Genomic DNA, 21,558 nt, shown 5'->3' with positions numbered 1-21,558 from the left:
AATTTTTCGCAGTAACGTGACTGAAAATATTTAAGACCAATCGAATCTGAATGTAAGACATTAAAGACTTTTTAAGGACCTGTAGACACCCTGACAAGAGCAAGACACACAGACTTTGTGGTGATATTGAATCTAATTCCATTCTTGAGAATTGAGACAAATCACATCTAACCTTATATAAAAAACCTCAAAATTATAACTTATCAACACACTAATTGCATTTCTGGGGTGAAACATTATTGTTTTTTAAAAGTTTTAATATTATGAAATAAAATTCAATCAATTAAAAAACGTGTCAAAGCTGCCTTCAAAATCTAAAACTAACACTACGTACTTTTTAGTATCGCTGTTAAAATGTTCTGCTATCATCATTTTGTTTTACAATATATATTTTTGGTGAAAATGTCAGCCCTTTAATGCTGTGTCCCAGATGTTTATCAACTCTTAAGATTTTTAATGATAACATAAATTAATCAGGTGTAAAAGGAGCAAGCTACTTCTGAGGACTTCTGTCTCACTTCCCGGTTTCCAAAAAGATGGGAATGGTGCTTAAATACTGGAAAGCTTTCTATTTTTTTGATAATATTACTAAATATTCATTCATATCATTTTTTTAAACTTCAAAACTTGTCGTGTGCCAGAAAACACCTTAGTCCCACACATGAATTCCCAACTTCAAATAATTAAATGTGTCTTCCTGCCTTCAAAATCTAAAAGTATGTTCTTATAATATTGGTGTAAAAATGTTCGCTATAATCATCTTCGATTTAAAATATTTTTTTCTGTGAAAATGTAGGCCCTTAAATGATGTGTCACAGATTTTTGTCAACTCTAACATTTTTACAACAACATAATTTTATCAGGCGTAAAAGGAGTAAACTATATCCTATGGCCTTTTGTCTCACTTCCTGGTTTCCAAAAAGGCAGGAAAGCTGCTTAAGTACTGGAAATCTTTCTATTTTTTTGATGAATTCACTAATTATTGCTATAGAGTGTTTATCAACCATACCAGGTCAATTCTATAGCCATTCTTCCTCTTAACCAAATAAGACTTATGGTTTTTAAATGAGTATTTTGATTAGCATTAAGAGAACTCTGAGCAACATGAAAAACAAAATGTCTACTCAGTACGACTACTGTGAAATTAATTAATATATATCATTTTGTCAACTCTGTAAGACATCATCTCCATCACCTCTGACATTAAGTATGCTATTAATGAAAAAAAAAAAACAAATCACTGGGACGCTGGCTTATTACAGGGTTCAATAGTCACGACTTTGATTATTTCAAATATATTTTCGGAGTCTATTAAAATCAAAAACCCCAAAAACTAGGATTCTGTCCCAATTCTCAAGAATAGGAGTGTTATGTTGCATCTCTTTGTAGCCGTTGTGCATCTATATTTGTCTCTTTATGGTCACTTTGTGTCTGCTTGTTGTTGTGTTGTGCCTTTTTTGATTGCTCTGTGTCTTTTGTGGTTGTTCTGCCCCTTGTGTAGTCGTTTTGTGTCTGTTTGCAGCTCTTTGTGGTCATTTTGAGTCTCTTCCTGGTCTGTGCATGATCATTTAAGTCATATATCGCAGGTGAAGGCCAGACCGCTCAGTAATGCATCCTCGTGTGCAGTTCAAGTTCAATAAGACAATAGTCCATACACAGTTTAATTTATTTATTCTTTTTTTAACCATACTGAAAGCAAAAGCAACTTTCCTTTGAGTGTTTTACTGTAAACATGTTCTGAAGTGATATTCCTCAAAAACCCTTGATGGATTTATTGAATACTGAGTCTTTCCATCCATCTAAAAAGCCCTTGTTTATTGTTTTGGTTGTTGGTTGCAGCTACGACTGTGTTCTGGCAACTGTAGCTGCTTTGAAATAATGAAGCTGAAATCATACAAAAGTGCAACTCTTCAAAAAAACAATAACGTAAACCTAACACCTCAGTTATCACTGTGTTTGAGCTTTTCAGATGGACTGACTGGACTCAGTATTTTACAAATAAGACGTTTTAAAAACCTGAATTCTCTCTTTAGATGGGACACTGAGAACAAGCAGCAGTCATTTCTAACTGGATATAGGTATAAACTTCTCCATATATTTCCATGTACATTTTTTTCGCAATTTAGTCCAATTGCAAGGCTTTTGTTAGTCAAGTGAACCCTGTGCGGGGTAAAGTACATTAGCACATTAGAGAAAGCAACTCAACTCTTACAATCTGGGACATTTTAATAAAAAAAAAAAAAGAAAAAAAAGAAAGAAAAAATTACATCTGGCCAAAAGGACATCCAGTATGAAAATGTTAGAAGAGCCTACTCCTACAGAAGCTGAATGATAACAAACACAGCTGTTTCAAAGTAAGAAAAAGAGGCGAGAGGGTGTGTAGCACTATGCTTTTTCACTGAGCTGTTGTGTGCAGCCTTTATCCATCCACATTTCAAGGCATATCTCCGGTAAATTAAAAAAAAAAAAGAAATAAAATAAACCTAATCGCTGAGAACCTATGCCACACTGTGAGAACGCAGGAATGGACAAGAGACGAGGGGTAACAAGCGACTTGTTGCGCCAATTTTGGTTTTGAAATTACAAAAGAAAAGAAGTGTAAAGACACTTGGCAGTATGTATGCAATTACAACAAAGCAGAATATAAATACAGCCAGGTTTTGGCTTCGTGAAAAAACAAACATGCATATCAAAAACACTTCATGCTCGATTTCAAAGCCCCCCGAGACTATACAGGTTTAATATAAAGTTTGCTTTTATCTAAAAGTATTCAAATTTCGGCCAGAGAAATAGTCCTCATTAGGAACTATTTTTTGATTTGATTTTTAGGTCTTTCAAACATACCTGATCTTCAGCTTTTGGTCCCTTCCATGCTCAACATATGAACACTATGCACTGAAATGGGACGCTGATTATTTGTCATGATGTCGTTGAAGGGGAAATGAACGTCCGCAGTGGTGAACTGTGGATCTAGGTCCTGTCTGCTGATCGTAGGGGTGAACACAAAGTCAACAGGATAATAGTCACGGCCATGTCTCGTACCTCGGGATCCGCAATAAAGGAAGTAAACAAAATATAAGAGCTACTGTTTATTCAGTAGCTTCTACCTGTAACATTGCAAAAATAAAAATAGAAGATTGCCAGGATACACTGACACGCTGCACATAGAGAAGTGTGTTCTTCATGCACAGGTGTGTTAAATAGCTGGGGTGTGACAGGCTTCAGACGGGCAACGTGCTGGTCAGCGTGGATCCCAAAAAAAGCCGCATCAGATGCTGATGTGATCTGCACCATTGCTGGTTTAGACTCACTAACATGAACAGGACAAATAAACACAGTGCACCTTCACGTTGTTTGTCCCATGACACATTTTTAACTACATCACACACGCCAAACACGCATTCATTCTCTCACTACTGTCAACAACACACGCACTAAACTGGGATCAGCTGCATACTCAAGATACAGGTGTGTGTATGTCATTTTGGAAAAACCCTGATGCGCCGCTTCTTGAGTGCAAAAATCCCAGGTGTCAGTTTGGAGATTCTCACATCGCTACTACGTCTCTTTCTTCCCGAAAGCAGCCGGCCAGGGATCGGAGAGAGAGTGAGTAACGGTGGGATATGACGGAGGAGAGGGGGCAGAGAGGGTGTAGTGGGTGGTGCGTATTTTTAGCAGAAGTGGCGGTTTTTAACATTTGGTCACCGTTAAGATTGGGTATGTCACGTGCACCGATGATCTGCGATCCATCCCCCCTGCTCAGTAAAGCCGCTTCTCGTAACTGTGGAGGCAGAGAAACATCGGAAGAGAAATCAGCGCTTGCTGGGATATAAGTAAAAGTATTGCTGGTTTGCCTGTCCTCCCTTAAATTCAGTGAATCACTCAATGTGCTTCTGAATTCGCACTATAGAGCATGCGGGTACAAAGTGTGGGGACCAACAGGAGAGTCTCTGTGCTCCTAATCAAGCTAATGATAATGCCCAGTAAAAATGCCAGTACTCTTTGCTGCATCATCCTTCCTTTATTGCAGCTAAAAAGCAGGTTTACTTTCCACTGCAGTGTTTGCAAATGCCAACACCTAACAGGAAGTCCAGGGGCATTAGAGCCAAGCTGTTTCTTAGCAATGATGAAATCATTTGCAGAGCAAACAAAGAAACCACAGTTCCCGTTCCTGCTTCTGAAGAAGACGTAACCTGCTCTCACTGTAGAAACAACCTCAAAAACAACCTTCCATTTAAGGAGGCTGCAAAAATGGAATACTGCAGCTGATCAACAGTATCAAACTTTGTGTATGATTCCCACAGAGGACAAAGTAAAGTAGCAAATTTATGGTGAGTTACATGTTTTGTTGCCCCAGAATAAAATGTTCTCTATTTCAGTAGCTAAATGTGTTGTTTAATAAAGCAAAGGTGTTTTTTTGTGTGTGATATGTACTTACGAGTGGAGTCCATGAACTCCTCCCTCCACCTGTGCAGACATGGTCCTCTTTTCAAACTTCAGCTCTCCGGAGTACATCATGTAACTGAGAAAGACAGAAGATAGGAAAATACAATGAAAGTAGGAAATAACTGTCACACATTCTAGCTTTATGTGCATTTCTCTTAAGTCATGTTTCCATCACACTCTTTCGGAATAGTACCATAAGAACCAGTGCATAACCTGTACTTAAACTGTAGCTCTATTTAGCATTTCCGCTAGATTTCAACCAATTTATCCGTTTGGCCGATTAAGCTGTGACATTTTACAAGCTTTCGTTATCGGCAGAATTTCCCTCCAATAGTGGCGGGGACATACATCCCCATGAAAGCTTCTTCAGCGGGTGTAGCTCCAGCGAAAGCAGGCCCTTCCCTATCAACCAATTATTCAGCTATCAGCTTTTTCCCACTCCAAGCTATTGTTTTTATGCTTTTATAATTCCACTGTCAGTCAACCTCTAGTTTCTACTGTAGACAGTACTTTAAAATGTATGCGGTGTTGTTACCAGATGGTGATAGCTGCGTCACTACTGCATCTAGTAGCTGCAGCCTAGTTGTAGAGCAAGAGTGATGATTCTTTCTGGACCAATCAACAGACTGCAGTGTTTCTAGCTTAGATACTAGTTCAGTATCGGATTAGTGTGCTTGGTACCTCGACAAGGGGGGATGACTAAAAAAATGTGACAAAATAGAGTGGTTCTGCTGGTATCATCGACTATACTAATGTGTAACAAACTGAACTGAACTGCTTGGTGGAAACAAGGCTTCTTTAAGATCAACAATCAAAATTGTATAATATAATGCACATAGAAGTTACAGGGGAACTACATTCATTTTCAAAATTCATTCGTTATTTATATGGTCTAAATGGTCCAAAAATATTAGTAAACATGAACAACTCTCTTCCAAATCCAAAAAACTAGAGTACTAATACTCAAATTTGTGACATCATCCAGTAAAAAGTCAGGTGCTGCTCCACAGACAATGAATCAGGAAGGATGTTCTAGATCAGTGCTTCCCAATTGCTTTGTCATGGGGTCCAGATTTCTCGTTAGTCATTAGTTCAACGTCCAGACAGTTTAATATATTCATACTTGTGTTTGGCCAAGTCTTCAAGCAGCCCTCCATTAGTCACTCATTTTACAGCAGGAAACCAGCACTTCAAACTAAAAGCTTTATGGTGGAAAGTGCCTTTTTTTGCAGACTTGACATGTCTGCGACGCACTTGTGGTCCATTCAGAAAGGACCTGCAACCCACTTTTGGACCATGACCCACTAGTTGGGAACCACTGTACTAGATGACAGAGCACCCAGGGGAATGTTCTGAGTATAAATAAAAACCGAGAACTTTACAAGAAAATAAAGCTAATTTGGGTATAAAAAAGAAAACCATTCTGTTCGTAGTCGATGGAGCAGCTCCAGACTTTACACTTGATGACAACACAAGTTTGAGACTTACTTCTCTGGTTTCTGGCTTTGAAAGAGAACAGCAAACTCGACTGAACTTTTGCAGCCATGGAAATAACATACTGGAATTCCTAATTTAAGTGGTGGTGGTTTAGGTTCCCCTTAATTCACACATGACTCACCGGAGAATAGAAAGACTCTTCGCCCCGATGTCCTGGCAGCCATGCTGGATACCAGCTATCAGGTAAGGTACAAACTTATGGATGGAGCCTTTATCCTGGACTGAGCCTGACACACCCTGGGCTACCTTCACATTGTCGCCCTCACTGTGGAAAAGACATTAATCAATATTCCTTCAATGGAGTCAGAGCACTTTAAAAGCTGCTCTTGGAAAACTGGCTTCCACTACTTTGAGCCTCCCACATACCTAAAATAGCGCTTCTGGCTGCTGGTGCTCTTCTCCATAGCGTCCAGGGAGCCCATGCCACGGTACTTTTTCAGCCGCACGCCATCTGAGAAGAAGTACTCCCCTGGAGCCTCAGTGGTTGCCGCTAGCAACGAGCCCATCATAACTGGAGTGGGAGACAGGAGAGAGTTATCTGTCTTCTTTTATTACCCAACCTTACACCACCGCTGCTGTGAAGACTGGAGTCGTCTACGAGTTACAAGCTGTATGAAATATAATGACGAGATAAGGCCGTCTTTTCACAATGGTACAATGTTCTCTGTGTCGCAGTCTTTGAAATCTCACCAGTCGAGGCCCCGAGAGACAGAGCCTTCACCACATGGCCCACAGTCTGAATGCCACCGTCGGCGATGACTGGCACACCGAAGCGCCTGGCATACTCTGCTACCTTGTACACCGAGGTCCCCTGGGGCCGCCCACATGCCATGACTACAAGGTGGAAAACAAATCTAACATGACTGCCATGGAAACAGATGAGGTAAAAAAAAACAAACAGCCATATCAGACCTGGAGACAAAGAGAAAACAGCTCATAAAATAAAAGGCAGCAACTGTTTTATTTCATGTTCATGTCCTGTTGCTGCAACATGTCTGTTCTGTTCTTGTTCATGAACGTGACCCAGTCTGAGCATGAGAGCCCAGTCCCCATAGCAACCCAGAATGGGGCCTTGGCAGATCACCATGACAACTAGGAGGGTCTCAGGATATTTTGTACCGTTAGCTACTGATAGCCTCTCTCTGCTCACTGTAGCTCACAGCCAGGATAAGAACAGGTACAGCTCAGACTGGTGTGCAGAAGTTGAACATGTATGCTTCTTTATCTCAATTTATTCCTCTTAATATATTTAAATTCTCAGCTAGCAGTTACAGGTCACATTGTTTTTTGTATTAACTTGTGCTTTATAAAATATTTATCTCAAATCTAATTCCATTTTTGCATTTCCGGAGCTCTGATGATGACAAAGACAATGTGTTGTAGCTGCGTCCACGACACGGCGTTAGAAAACAACCGTGCGTACCTTCCTGTGTGATGCAGATGGAGCCACAGCCCATGCCAACTCTCAGAGCGTCGACACCAGTATCGATCAGATTCTTGGCCTGGGCTGCTGTAACCACTGTAGGTGAAGGAGGAAAGAAGAAACATGGTCAGTAATGTGTGCAAACAAAAGCATGGAGTGCTGTTGACTAACACTTAATTTCCACTGATATTAAAGTAATATTATGCAGGATTTTACTACAAAACAATGTATAGACTCATACGATAAGGAGTGCAGTGGTGTACATGTGTGGTTGGTTGATTGTGATGAGAGTGTATTTATGTAGTATAGTTTGAGATTGGGGGTAAGACTAGACAAGCATCTTGCTTCTTTCTACTCCTTTCGGATATGAAATGTTAATTTATATTTCTCACTGTAAGGCTCTTCATGATTTCTCGTTTGTCTCTGTTTTGTTGTTTTTTTTCCTCCAATATATTCTATTTTATTTTATCGTTATTCATTTTTAAAAATTGGAAATAAATGAACCAGAAGTGTGTGCGGAGACCCTCCCCTCTACCTGTATTTTCTCCTTATTTTGCTGTGTTTGGGACGTTTCCAGGCACGTTGCGCAGGTGAGGCCGGGACTTTATAAAAAGGTAGCGACTAAGTGCCAGACTATAAGCAACTCACATTCGAGAGCAAGCTGTGAAAAATCATGGGCATAGTGCTGAAAAAAATGCAAATATAGCGAGGCAAAACACCCAGCACACAAGGCTGAGGTTGACTTTAACTTTCGCCTGGGATACTGTTTGCTCCCTGCAATCCAACTCACATCACCATCTGCCTGCTTGACTACCATGGGATCTAGTGCCTTCAATGGTTCTATCTATCCACTATCTGTGGATACATTGCTGCTTTTTTCTTAAAACTTTGTCTTATAAAGGTGTCATTGAGTGCTCTGAATGGTGCCTTTAAATAAATAAAATGCAGTGGCTAACACATCCTGCACAGTATACCTTTAACTGAGGCTGAGTGTTTCCTTCTCCAAAAACTCACCATTTCCTCCCACCACTTGCAATTCTGGATACTTCTGTTTAATATAATTTATCATGTTGATCTGATACACCGAGTTGCCTTGTGAAGAGTCCTGGAAAAGAAAAACATTCATTATTTCTGTACAATTGCACTGGAGCTGAGGATTCAGCAGTCTTAACAAATAACACACGCTAAGGAGTGTATACACTGCGCACATTATACAGACACATTTCACACACACAGGTAAAATTATGTTCCTCATACTTTAGATTTAGACAATACTTCAACATGAGTGCTGGAGGTTGAGTTACAGATTTAAGTAAACACATAGTTCCCAGTAACTTTCCACCATATTTGATCTACCATTCTGTTATTGTAAAAGGACCCCATGAGAGTTGTAATGCACTGTTTTTCTGTTGGTATTGCACAACACTTTACCACACTTCCTCTTTATCAGTGAAGCAGATTAAAAACAGCACTTATTTTTAGGCAACCTGCACTCAAACAATGGCCTAACTTTGGTCTAAGCCTTCTCACACATTTATGACACACTCGCACCAGTGATAAGTTCATCAAAAACACCCACCAGCACAACAACATCCACTCCAGCCTGCACCAACAGGTCCAGTCTGTATTTGTCGTCCTCCCTGGTGCCGATGGCAGCGCCGCACAGCAGCTGTTTGCGTGAGTCTTTGGAGGCCAGTGGGTAGTCCCTGTTCTTTTTCAGATCCGTTCTGGCGATAATGGCCACCAGCTCATCATTATTATTTACAATGGGAAGCTTGCCTAGGTACACAGAAAGTGAAATTATCATAGAGCATGAGGGTGACCAAAATCCAACTAGAGAAAGCAGCTGTAACACATAAACTTTTATTCACCTTTTTTACTGCGCTGCAGAATATCATTGGCTTCTTTCAGTGTAACACCAGCTGGAGCCACGACCAAATCCTCCCTCTTTGTCATGGCCTTAGAGATGATTAAATAACATCAATTATTATCAATATTAACATTCTTAAATTGATGGATATACAATTTCCTAAAAAAAAAAAAAAAACACACATTAAAATACACACCTCCTCCAGGTGTTTGTCATGGTCTTTCTCAGACAGGAAGTCAATATCTCGGGAGGTGACGATTCCAACCAGTTTGCTGCCCATTTTGCCCGTCTCCGTGACAGGAATCCCGGAGAAACCGTGTCTTACTTTGGCCTCAAACACATCCCCGACTGTGTGGTGCGGACTCATCACAACTGGGTCTGTGATAAAACCCTGCTCAAACCTCTGGAAACAGAGAAAGCAAACACAAATTTAACTTTTATCATGTTCTATTTATTTGTGCAAAGCCAGCCTGACATCAGCTGCAGCCATCTTGGTTGCTTCCTGAAAAAAAGTCGTTTCAAACTTTAATTATAATAAAGTGTTTGTATAACTAAAAAACAAACAAAAAAAAAAGTATGTTACTATTCCTCTAAAGGTCGACACTTATCATACCGTAGAAACCTGATAACACTCTGCATCCTTAGTCATCATGTATTTCCCCTAAAGCTAAAAGCCTCTGCGAGACGTCAGTCACCGTCTGCAGTGTGCCCTATATTAAGATAAATGGTTGTAATTGGCCGAGGCAAGCTGAAAATCTGTCTTGGGAGGGGAGGGGATGGAACCAGAAGCGTCTGCCAGTGCAAATAAAACATGAGCTTGCAGGTTTGTCTGGTACCCAGGTTTCTGCAAAGCAGCAAAAGCAACGCAAAACCAAGTGCCACACAACACACTCAACAATAAATGAACATTCATATGAAAAAACAACACACACACACACACACACGAAGAAAAAGAAACACAGACAGAAGACAATTACCATAAGCTAGACAGGGACAAAATGGGACAAGATAACAAGACAGGTCAAGAGGATGGTTCATGTGAGAGTTATGTTCAGTTTATACAAGTACTTTAGTCCTTTTGTTGTGTTGACAGATTTGTACAGACATGTCAGTGTGAAATGGTGATGACGACAAGACAGTAAAACAATTCTACTGCTACCAAACATGACTTGACTTGGCTACATAAATGCTGAGATACAGTAAGATAAAATATACAGAAGTATATTTATTGTTTACCTTGACCTTGCGGACTTCGTTGGCTTGGAATTCTGGCGTGCAGTTGTGGTGAATGATGCCAATGCCTCCCATTAGCTACCACATTCAAAAGAAGCAATAATTTCAGATTTAAACAACACATGAACATCAGTGCTCTTTCATAAGATTTCAGCAGTGCTGGTGAAGCAGTGTCTTACCGCCATAGCGATGGCCATGGCCGACTCTGTGACAGTGTCCATAGGAGAGGAGATGAGAGGGGTCTTCAGTGTGATCTTCTTGGTCAGCGCTGATGTCAGGTCCTGAGAGGGAAAAGAAAAAGAGGGGAACAAATATTTTAATGTCCTCAGAAAGAGGAGTTTGCTTGTTATGTTGCACATGAGCCACTAGGGGGCAGACTGAACTTGAGAGATCCAGCACACTGCACAGACGTGTCTTTAAATGTGCTTCACTGACACTGAAGGACGTGGCCTCATTGGCTTCCTGTCATTTGAGGTTACCAGTGCTTCAATATTTTAAAACTGAATGTATGTTTGAGCTAATACTTAATACTATTTAATGACGTTTAAGGTAAAGCCCAAGATTTCTACTGAATTTAAGACTCTTTAAGGAGCTGCAGACACCCTGATACCGTGTCATCAAGTGTTTATCTGTGATATGAGATGTCTGCAAGCAAAATAAAATGCATGTCCCATCAAAAACACCGTCCTGCCTCTCAGGGACAGAAACCTGACACTGTCTGGAAAAATGGAAATGAGCCGTACCACTATATCTCCGAAAGCAGCACTCGACTTCTACAACTTTCTGATTCCCACACCAGCTCTCGTTATCTTCAGCTGTGTGTGTGTGAAAATAAAGACATTCCTCACACATGGGAAAACCAGCACATTGAGTTATACAGTGTCTGAGCGTTTACTCCTTATCTGTGACAGACATAAACTATGGAGGCTTTTCTCAGGGGTTCACGGTGAAGGCAGGAGAAATCACCTAATACCACCTCTCCATTTAGAGAGCACAACTGCACTAACCTGCTAAATTCAACTGAGAGTTAGGAAAGCATGTTGAGAACATCACGACCCCGAAGAATTTCCCACAATAGCTCCACGCACTCTTCGGGTTTCAAACACCTCACACCTCACAAAACGTAGAGTATGTAAGTAGTAAATTTCAGTCCAGCCTACTGAGTCTCTGTATGAACATGAACTAGTCCATTCAAAGTTGTGACTGACGCCAAATGTGGAAGTACTTGTGTTATTCAAGCTTGAATAGGCTCAGTGTCCAGTGGAAAACTAGGGCAAGACAAAGACTCTGTGGAGACAGACCATGACAACACGGCGAGGCTGACAAGCATCTCGCACAGCGACAAGAGCTCTCTGCGACTCTGAAGGGAAAGATTAGTGATATCAATTAAACTAAAATCTGCTGAGATGGATGCAGCAGAAGAAGGGGATTTCATCTAAAGCCCGGAGATTAACTCTCCCGTCATCTGCTGAGAGAGGTGGATGAGCAACCGACCAGACACAAACGTAAACACAAGGGTGAGGGAGCAGCCAGTGGGTGACCACATCGGGCAAAAATAGCAGGGCGGCTGGGGAGAGGAGCTGTGATGCAGACTGTTTTAAATGGGCAAAAACAAGACTACTTTTGAGAGAGCTGCCATTATAGAACGAAGCTGAGGTCTGGAGTAGAGAGGTTTGTTTAAAAAAAAAAAAAAAAAAAAAATTAAAGAGGCTCCACTGTAATAAGGCTGATGGTTTAGGATGTGGCTCTGCCAAGAATGGTCTGTCTGCTGACACTGCCACATTATCATCATGAGGCGTGTGGAAGAAACTGAAGAGGGGATTGGCTGGTCCTTCAATATACGCAAGAAAGTCTCTTCTCAGATGTGACAGACACTTGCGACATTCTTTTGAAACAACAGTAGACCTAACATGACCTTTTGTATTCTCACACGTGTCCTTCAAGCGTACTCACCACTTCGTCTGAGGTAAAGTCGATGAAGCCAGGTAAAATCAGGAAGTCACTGAAAGACAGAAGCAAAATGTAAAGTAAGGGGCCGATGCAACTTAGCATAGCTGTGAGGTTTAAAGCATCCATTAAAATACCAGAAGCTAATGAGTTCCTCATGTTTTAACCAACATGAATGACCAATATGTGTAATATATTCTTACAAATACCTCCAAGCAAAGCAGAGAACTGAAATGTTCCCTACAGTATGAGTAGCTATCATTGTGAACTGTAAAGCAATTAAATGTGAGTCGGGAAGTGTTGTCTTAAGGGTAACGCGTCAGTTTTAACACGCATGTTTTGTCTTGCAACATGGATGTCATCATGTCGGCACGTGGCCAGTACAGTACTAAACATTCCTAAGAAATATCAACAGGATTCGCTCCAAGTCGTGGAGCTAAAATCCACATGGCTGCCTGCACGTATCCGTTCTTTAGTTAGCATCATTTTCACATTTGCATGCTAGTTCTGGTCTGTACGGAATATAAGCCCCGTTTCCACCAAACACTTTCGGTATGGTACCTTTGGAACCAAAAGTAACCCTTCAGACATGTATGTGGACGGGGCTGTTGTCACTCACCGCTCCGTCCAGCACTCACTGTACTTCCTCATCACGGGTGACAAAGGAAAGTCTGCACCTCGTTTATCGTCCACAGAACGACACACCGACATTTTCAGAACACAATAAAACAGGCTGCAGTGAGAGTCTCCCCATGGGATACTATATACTATAGTCCTTCTCAGGCAAGCTCAGGGGTTTAGTGTTGCTGTAGTCCACGGGAATGACGCTTTGCTATGCTCGGTACCCCAACAGAGGGGGGACCAAAAATGGGGACGTACGGAACAGGCCCATTGGTACCATCCACAACTTTTCACAGTGGAAATGGAAAAAAAGCGCACCAATCTGAACTGCTCGGTGGATAAAGGGCTATACATACAACTTGTATGTTTTTTGTCAATAAAACTTGCAAAGAAAAATGGACTCTGTGACCGTACCACAGACTACATAAGGGTTGTGTGGTATTTTTACAACTTCCATCCATCAAGTTTGTAAAAGATAAAGGATAATTAGGTAAACACAGATGATATGGGTGAAAAAGATCACTGATTTAGAATATCAAAGGTCTTCTGTGAATCTTTGACTAAAATTTTTGTTAGATATTTAACTAGTTTTCTCTCTTTCTACTCATTTCCTTCCGTATAACTATTTCAACTAGGTCAGCGCCACAGTTCAGAGCCTGCCACCTATTGTTGGATACTTTTTTATGGCTCCTCATGTTCCCAAAACATTGCAAAGTGGCACAGTGGCTGAGTACAGACACTGAGTGCAGCTGGGTGCGTCCTGTACTTGGTAAAAAGCTACAGTTGATCTCTTTCAGCTCTTGGGCTGTACAAACACAATGAGAGATAGAAGGGGATCAGTGGGAGTGCAAGAGCTAGACGCAGGAATGATGTTTGTTTTTCAACCAGGGACTGTATGTATTTTGTGGTTTCTCGCAAATAGGTGTGAAAACAGAGCAGGAGGGGACAGAAGGACAGATGGGAGGAATAGGGGAGGCTTTGTATGCCATGTGGATGTTAGGGGTGAAACTACAGAGCATGCTGAGCAGTACAGGTTGATGTAAATGAGTCTGAATGAAGGTACAGGGCTGACGCACTAACGAATCTGTGCTGCCTCAAGTGTAGGTGGAAGGAAAGTTAAGTCTGAAAACGTTGGGACACTGCAAGAGAGGATCCCTGTGTGTTTGTTTGTTTGTTTGTTTCCAGTCACTTTAGAGCCCAAACACCCACAAAATTCAATGTGGGGACGAGCAGGAAGTCCAGCACACATCTGCTAGCATTTAGCAGCCGCCACAAAACCTCAGCTGCGGCACACAGGCTGCACCTACTGACTCAGGGTCAGCGCTACGCCCAAACTCATTGTGTCGGATTTGAATCCTAAAGGCAACACTGGCTCACCGAGGCTTTATTATGGTTTAATTTGAATGGTAGATGTAAATAAATGCATGACGCGCAGTGGGAGCGTTTCAAAGCACAACCAGAGGCTGTAACCGATATTCCCATGCCTGCACAGATGTCTGGGCATAAAAGAGATTCGCCCCACCCAAACAACATCAAAAGCAGCTCAGAGCATGGCACCCAGTGTTTTGTAAATGCAGCAGCAAGTTTAAAAGGGGTGAATCTCAATGAGTAACATCTGTGTGTCTGACTCACGTTGCTTTCACTGGTTTGTGTGACAAGACGCTGACGGATCATTATACGGCAGTTTGTGGCAGAGATTCGCTATGGTAACTCTGTCAGAAGTGTTACAACAACCAGAAATATGTGTGTTTATGCCAGTCCTACGTCTGAGATAAATAACTGCGGTATGATTTGATAGGAGTCGGTTTGAGTTTGCCAAGTAACACGCCCATAAGGCATTAAAAGGAAGACAGACCAGTAGCGCTTCTGTAACAGCAGTCAATGATAAGTGAATTCTCTGCACAGACTTCGTTCGCAAAGCCCACAGATTTAATTGCTCATGTAGTTTTGGAGCATATAATGTATACTTTAAATTATACGGTTTAGTATCTCATCTTGTGTGAATGGCAGTCACCCAGTATTTAACAGCCAGAGGCGTGTGTGGGAAAGTTGCACAAGAGTCGTGTTTTAACTTGATTTTTAATTTGATGCCAGTGAAGGTTTACAAATGCATCTTACAGAGTCTACCTGTATATAAACTACAGTCATACCTTGCCTGATAACGTAAGATAACAACTCTTAGGATTTGCCATCGCGGTGTATAATTAGGCAAGAGTGTTGACAGAATAATGGAGTTGGAAAGTAGCTCTGATTGAAAGAACATGTTTGCGATCACGCCCAGGACATGATCTATGCATCTGGTATAAGGACACAATACTGCAGGAAGCCGTTTCTCTGACAAGGCTGTTTCGGTCTTCCTGTGTCTCACATTCTCTTGGTGGCTTGCTTCCTTTTCCTCTAACTAATAAACAAAAATAAAAAGGAACTAAAAAGACCAATTAGCAATGCTTAATTGTATTTCAATCCAGTATCCGTGATAGGAGTGTATAAGTGCTGATCAAGTCATTGGGGATGTTAAGGTTTATATCAAAGACATGCAGGGAAAGTGATCAGAAATTTTAAATCTGCTTCAGAGAAACGGGGCAACAGAAGTTGAAACCCTTACACTATTATCTGTATTTGTCATACCTGAGTTATAAGGGGTGACACGAGGATGGACAGATTGAAAAGAGTGATTCATACTCTTCATTATCATACCACTCCCATCCTCCCAAATTCCTCCGGCAATCCACATGATGCCAATTCAGGGCATCATGTGCACATCCTTCCTTTGGTCGTGATGCACATTATTAGAGTGGAAAGGTTGCTTGATCACACGCGGAGACACTTACACACCATCGCGTTTTCTATTCAATTAGCTTCTGTAAAGCATGAGCAGTGTGATCAGAGAGAAGGATTGGTGAATTTTTAGCTGATACAACCTTCCAACTAAAGTTGAACTGATGCATGGAAGTGTTTAAGATTTAGGGGGGTTATTGGCATCTAGCAGAGGTCTTTTTCTCTCAAAAACAAACAGACCAGGTGATTTAAACTGGTGAAAACACTTGATAAAGCAGTTTCATGTTACAAATAAGTGTTTCTCTGACACTGGCATATCAGAGATTAACTGCTAGCCTAGCACCTGCTAATGTGTGCTCGCCTTTTTTTCTCTGATCACTTAAGATCCAGACGTGCAGGAAGTTTTTACCGTGAGCGGAGTTATCCACAAAGGTCTCTTCCTTTCCAAAATACACAAACCCAGTGATTTAAACCAGTAGAAACACTTGATAAAGCAGTTGCACGCTAAAAAAAAGAAGTGTTTTTCCTCTACTCTCGTTGCAGAGAGGATGCTAACTATGATGAGTGACACAAAAACATCTAGAGCCAGTGTTTGGTTCTCCGCTACAGTAGAAACATGGCGGTGCAACGTTACAATCTCCATGGACAAGGACCTGCTGCCGATGAAGATATAAACAGCTCATTCTATGGTAACGAAAACACAATGAGTATAATTCTCAGATGACTATACACTGGGTAAAACATGCAAATTATTTTTCATTTCTGCCAATATATCCCCCTAAATCCTACACAGTGGACCTTTAAATCTAAATATAGTTGTGCTGTGCAGACGATAATGCATATCAAATAGATTAATACAATATCTAATGGTCTTTCAGGAAATGCTGAGAGGGCATCTTTAGCATTCTTATAGTGATTGTTAGGCCCTGCTGTAAACATATTCAAGAGGTAAAGCACTGTAATGGATTTAGGGAGAAAGTTCAAGAAGAGAAATGGCATGTCTCAGTGCCCTGCAGCCACTGCATCTGAGTTGCACAACACTTTCCTTCTTGTTATTCAGAATTAAGAAAATCAAAGGGTATTACATCATGCCAATAAATCCATTTGAATTCAACTGAACTGATTACATGTCATTTCAGTCAAAGTGCATGATGAGTTCAAGTACAAAGCATTTCTCTCCATTGTTCACAGGACAGTTTCAAAACAGTTTGAAGATGACTGTTTTACTCACTTGTAAGTCAACCCATCTCCTTTAGAGCATAGCTCTTCAGCCGTATGACCATCGGAGTCAACACACTGTTGGTCAGATCTGCTGATTCAGAACGTGTTGGCCATTACAAAGCACTGGTGCGCACACTTCACCCACCACTGCGCGCGGGTGAGCTTTTAAAATCATTCAGGAGACCTTACTTTGAATATATTTCATTACTTTACTCAGACTTTTTGAAAAATAAAAATAAAATCATAGTTTGTGATACAGGGAAACTTACTTGTATGTGAGGCCGTCTCCAATCGAGAAGAGCTGCTGAGCAGAGAGACCATCTTCGGGGACGTAGCCTGTGCCACCGCTGATTAAGTAATCGGCCATGCTGCCAAATGATAAGAAGAGGCAACTTCAATCATCTGTGCAGCCCGGACAAAGATGGATATATAAACACAATGTAAGGATGCTCTACAAGAACACTAGACATCCACTCTGCAGGCAGAGCTCTGGTGACCTTCTCACAGGACGACATAACCATAGCAACATCAACATCCCCCAGTCAGCAGCAGGTCAGTGCGCCTGCGTGGCGGGGGGGCAAGATGCAAGGCTTCCTCAGCTTTCATTTCATAGAAGCTTTGTTTTTATGACTGCTGCCTTGACATAAGAGGAGGTAACGTTACTTATGATCACACAAATTATCACACAAATATTTATATTACTGTATAAATGCTCCTGTGATGTACTGCCGAGCGGATTTCTGTCTCTCCATCTAAATTATTAATGACGTTGCTATTTTCATAACATAGATCGTGCGCAGCAGGCAAACAACAACAGCGCAACAGTCCCCACATGACCGCGTGTGGAGACAAACATGGCCGGGTGACCCACTAACATTCATCGAAGCCTCTCCAGCAAACACCACACAGTTTCTAAAAGCAAAGAGTGAAAGCACATTATGTCCTAAGACGAACACGATATCCTCAAAATGTCTTATTGTCACGACTTGGAGAGGTGAAGTCTAGTCGCTGGCCCGGTGACCTACATTACGTTATCAGTAGCTAGCAAACATTAGCTGCTTGCACTGCACACCCGCAGTTATCAATGTTTTCCTACTTGAGACCTGTCTTTGTTGTTGACACAGTGAACGCAACATCCTTGTTGCAAATCATCCGTGCTACAATTAGTATTCATGCTAGTATCCATGCTAGCCTCAACACATCTGTCACCTCAGACGCCCTTAGACATATTTTTTGAAAGTGACACATTCAGCAAGCAGCACTTAAGGTAATATAATGTCGTTTTTACGATTGGTTTACATGTCTAGTCACCACCCATTACAGTCTAGGAGACAAATCTAAGAGGAATAATATGGGAATAACACACACAGTAAAAGCTGATAATTTATGATAATGAGTGGTGTTTCGGGAGTTAAATGCATGCCGAATTGAAGAGTGGCTCTTTTTATGTATTATAAGACATAAAATGTGTGTCTAACTCATATAACGCCCTTTTAACAACAGAGGAAATCTGTTTTGGGCAGATTTTAGAGGGAGTTTGGTGCTGGGTTCGGGCATGCCTCGCGCTTCACGCCAGTACAATGCGTACGCATGCAGACTATGGACTAACATTATATCAAATATTTACAGAAAAACGAAGCAAAGAGTGTCTTAAATACTTTCGGTTAACGTAAAAAATAACAACAATAATAGCTTAACATTACCGTTAAAGTTTAATGAAATAAACGCGTCTTGAACACTTCCGTTACATTCAAATTTGTTTACGAGTTTACGACAACTACATTATCAATGTTAACACTTTTAGCTTGAGATAATATTGCATGTAGTGGTAGCAAACCGTTAGCCGAAGGATTGGCAACACCGGTTAACTAAAATAACTAGCTGGCAATATGGCTGTCACTTAACCACAAAACATTCAGTGATGTAAATGAAAAAATAACAGTTAAGAGAGACTTCGTGTAAATTAAAAGTCGATATTTGACACAAAAGTTAGCTTGTCGCGAGCTCAAACGTTACCTTATTCACCTTATTTAACCCGTCACACGATATCGCCCGTAAAATTCTGATGTAACCTCGTTTAAAATTAATATTAGCATAAACAAGCAGATAAACTCTACCTTATTAGCGCTATTAAACCGTGCCAACCGATGCAGGTGTGTTAATAATCCACTAATAGGCGTGTAAGTGAACTTTTACCACAGCAGACATGAACTGCCTCCAGACTAACGTTGCGTTTTGCTTGCAGACATGTGGGAGCAGCCGTTAGCATGTAGCATTAGCAGCCCGGTTATTCTAGCTTGACCAACTGAAAGGAAAGCGCTCGAGCGACTTTAACACGAGCTCTTCGACCGTTAGATAGGTGGGTTAAACTGTGTAGCTTCTAAGCTAACGTCCACTCCAGCATCTTTCCTCCTCCACACACCGAGTTACGTTAGCTAGCTAACCTTGTCGGAGCTGATGCCCACGTTGACCACGGGGAAGCAACTTTCCAGCTGTGGATCTACAGAGGTGAGGCTAAAAAAAGAAGGCGATGGTGGACTCTGTATCCTTTCTCTCGAAGGACAACCTCGATGAAAAAAACCACAAAGCTGGTCGTCGCTGGCGTCTCCAAGATGTAAAAGTACTGTCTGGCAGTAAAGTGAATCAGAAGTGATTGCCTGTCGTTGCAGACAGTGCGTGTTGGTGTTACGTACGAGCAGCAGCCAGCAGCAGCGTCACATCCCCTCTCTCCTCCTCACAGAGGCGTGTTCTGCATGGTGCTGCTGTGAGGTCGGGACCAACAGGGGCACCAAAAGTGTGCAACCAAGAATGTTTCGCTGTTTCACTGCTACTAATATGCAGGCAGGCCGGTTTATCAGAGCTGATAGAGCATCTCAGTTCATTCCAATGTTCCACTCTGGGGCACCCATAGAGTGCAGAGGATGGGAAGTTTCTTTGTAGGCTGCAGTTACTCAGGTAATTTGAGACATCAGGTGGAATGGGACAAATAAGGTTTAACATTTTGGGCTCTTTAAATATTAGCGGCCATAAGTCATATCAGAGCACAGTCATCCTTAGACTGAGACCACTAAGGAGCACTACATAACACACAGGAGATCTTTTCTACCTGTGGCCATCTGACAGCAATATTCACCTACGTTTACATGCACTATTACTTAATATGATGCCGTTACTGCTTTTCGACATCATGTGCAATAATATTCTTCAGTCTTGTCAATGTCGTGCAATTTCATTTTCATTTTAACAACAGTATGTGTGGTTAAATTAAGCCCAGATTTACAGCGCCAATCACATTCAGCACCTGCAAATGACCTTACGAACTCAGTATAAAGTGGCAGGGGTTAGGTTGGGGCAAGTTAATCACTGTGGTTAGGTTAAGGAAAAGAAACCTGGTGGTGATCAGTGGTGTAAAGAAGTTACAATGGGCACTCTATTATGCACATATTGTCTCATCACATCATTAGAGACTCGACAATGGATAACATCAACATACATATTACTCAGCAATCATCACTGCGTTGTAGTTTCCTGTAAAAATGTCTGTGAAAAATCCCCGCGATGTGAAAAATACATGCCAAGCAGTCACTGGTGCGCGGACCGGAGTCCGTGTGGTCGTAAAATCTGAGCTTTGCGCACACAGGGCTTGCGGACGTCCGCTTTGAGTCCGCGCGGAATCCGTTCCGCGTATGTTCCGCCCGAGTATGTTCGGGCCTAAACGCGCATGTTGCGGAGCGGTGAACAAACCAAACAACACAATGTCAGGAGAAATTGAAAAGATATGGCGTCTACGTAAAGTCAACTTGCTAATTACGGAGCCATTACATGTTCAAGAGTTTTATAAAGCTGCTCAAACGCCAAAGAGAGGCTATAACATCGTTCATTGGCGATTTCACTAGATGGCGATAGGACAATAGGATATGGACAAGATCGCCCAACTCTAATAGCAAATGGCACTGATTTTAATCTACTGAGAGTTCTTCTTTGAACACAGGCATATTTTAAGGTGGCACTCATAAGCACCCATTCTCCACCCAACTACAAGGCCCACTTTCTCTAAGGGCCCCCCACCTCATGCAACCACACTGCCTGCATTGTCTATATTTACGCCCCTGGTGGTGATGTGCCTGAAAATGACTCATACGTTCACTTGGTTCTGAGCACCAGTCTCCTGGGGAAAGTCCTGAGGGGAAAGTCCTGTGTTTTGTGACCCATCCACCATCCTAACCTGCCTCCTAATGGATCACTTTCTAATTTACTCCCGTCGTCATGTTGGTGACGTGATCTCAGCCTTCCCAAATCTGTGGGTTATGCATGAATTATTGGCTAAATGTGGGATATGTACACACTTTGGTGAATTACCTTTGGTAGGAAAAAACTGTGATGATCACTCACTGATGGACACATTAAGATGACATGCATTGCCAGGACTAGAGGTGGTACCCCAACTGAAGACTCATCTTTAGTGGTATATCGTAGGCAACTGGACTTACTTGAGTTTCTGAAGACGTTTAACCTCTCATCC

The 21,558-nt window shown here is 41.6% G+C and overlaps 1 protein-coding gene across 6 annotated transcripts; it reads right to left on the bottom strand.

Moving 5' to 3' along the window:
- Positions 1–1,654: 1,654 nt before the first annotated feature.
- Positions 1,655–19,741, bottom strand: impdh1b (IMP (inosine 5'-monophosphate) dehydrogenase 1b). 6 transcript variants are annotated; one of them, XM_049567173.1, is made up of 16 exons: positions 19,481–19,741; positions 17,306–17,404; positions 17,047–17,127; positions 12,423–12,471; positions 10,649–10,750; positions 10,473–10,547; positions 9,433–9,639; positions 9,238–9,325; positions 8,946–9,145; positions 8,381–8,471; positions 7,367–7,462; positions 6,634–6,777; positions 6,310–6,454; positions 6,065–6,208; positions 4,439–4,522; positions 1,655–3,781 (listed from the first exon to the last, which is right to left on the bottom strand). In XM_049567173.1, the coding sequence occupies exons 2-16, from the start codon at positions 17,401–17,403 to the stop codon at positions 3,760–3,762; spliced, it is 1,626 nt and encodes a 541-aa protein (XP_049423130.1). In that variant the 5' UTR covers position 17,404; positions 19,481–19,741; the 3' UTR covers positions 1,655–3,759. The 6 variants fall into 6 exon arrangements, with proteins under 6 accessions (XP_049423130.1, XP_049423132.1, XP_049423131.1 ...); XM_049567175.1 differs by having other exon boundaries at positions 17,047–17,124; positions 19,481–19,740; XM_049567174.1 differs by lacking the exon at positions 19,481–19,741 and adding an exon at positions 19,154–19,253.
- Positions 19,742–21,558: the final 1,817 nt, after the last annotated feature.

This window comes from Epinephelus fuscoguttatus, linkage group LG22 (assembly GCF_011397635.1).
Source record: "Epinephelus fuscoguttatus linkage group LG22, E.fuscoguttatus.final_Chr_v1".
Classification (NCBI taxonomy): domain Eukaryota; kingdom Metazoa; phylum Chordata; class Actinopteri; order Perciformes; family Serranidae; genus Epinephelus; species Epinephelus fuscoguttatus.
Note: the sequence above shows the minus strand (reverse complement) of the source record. Positions and strands in the feature narration are given on the sequence as shown.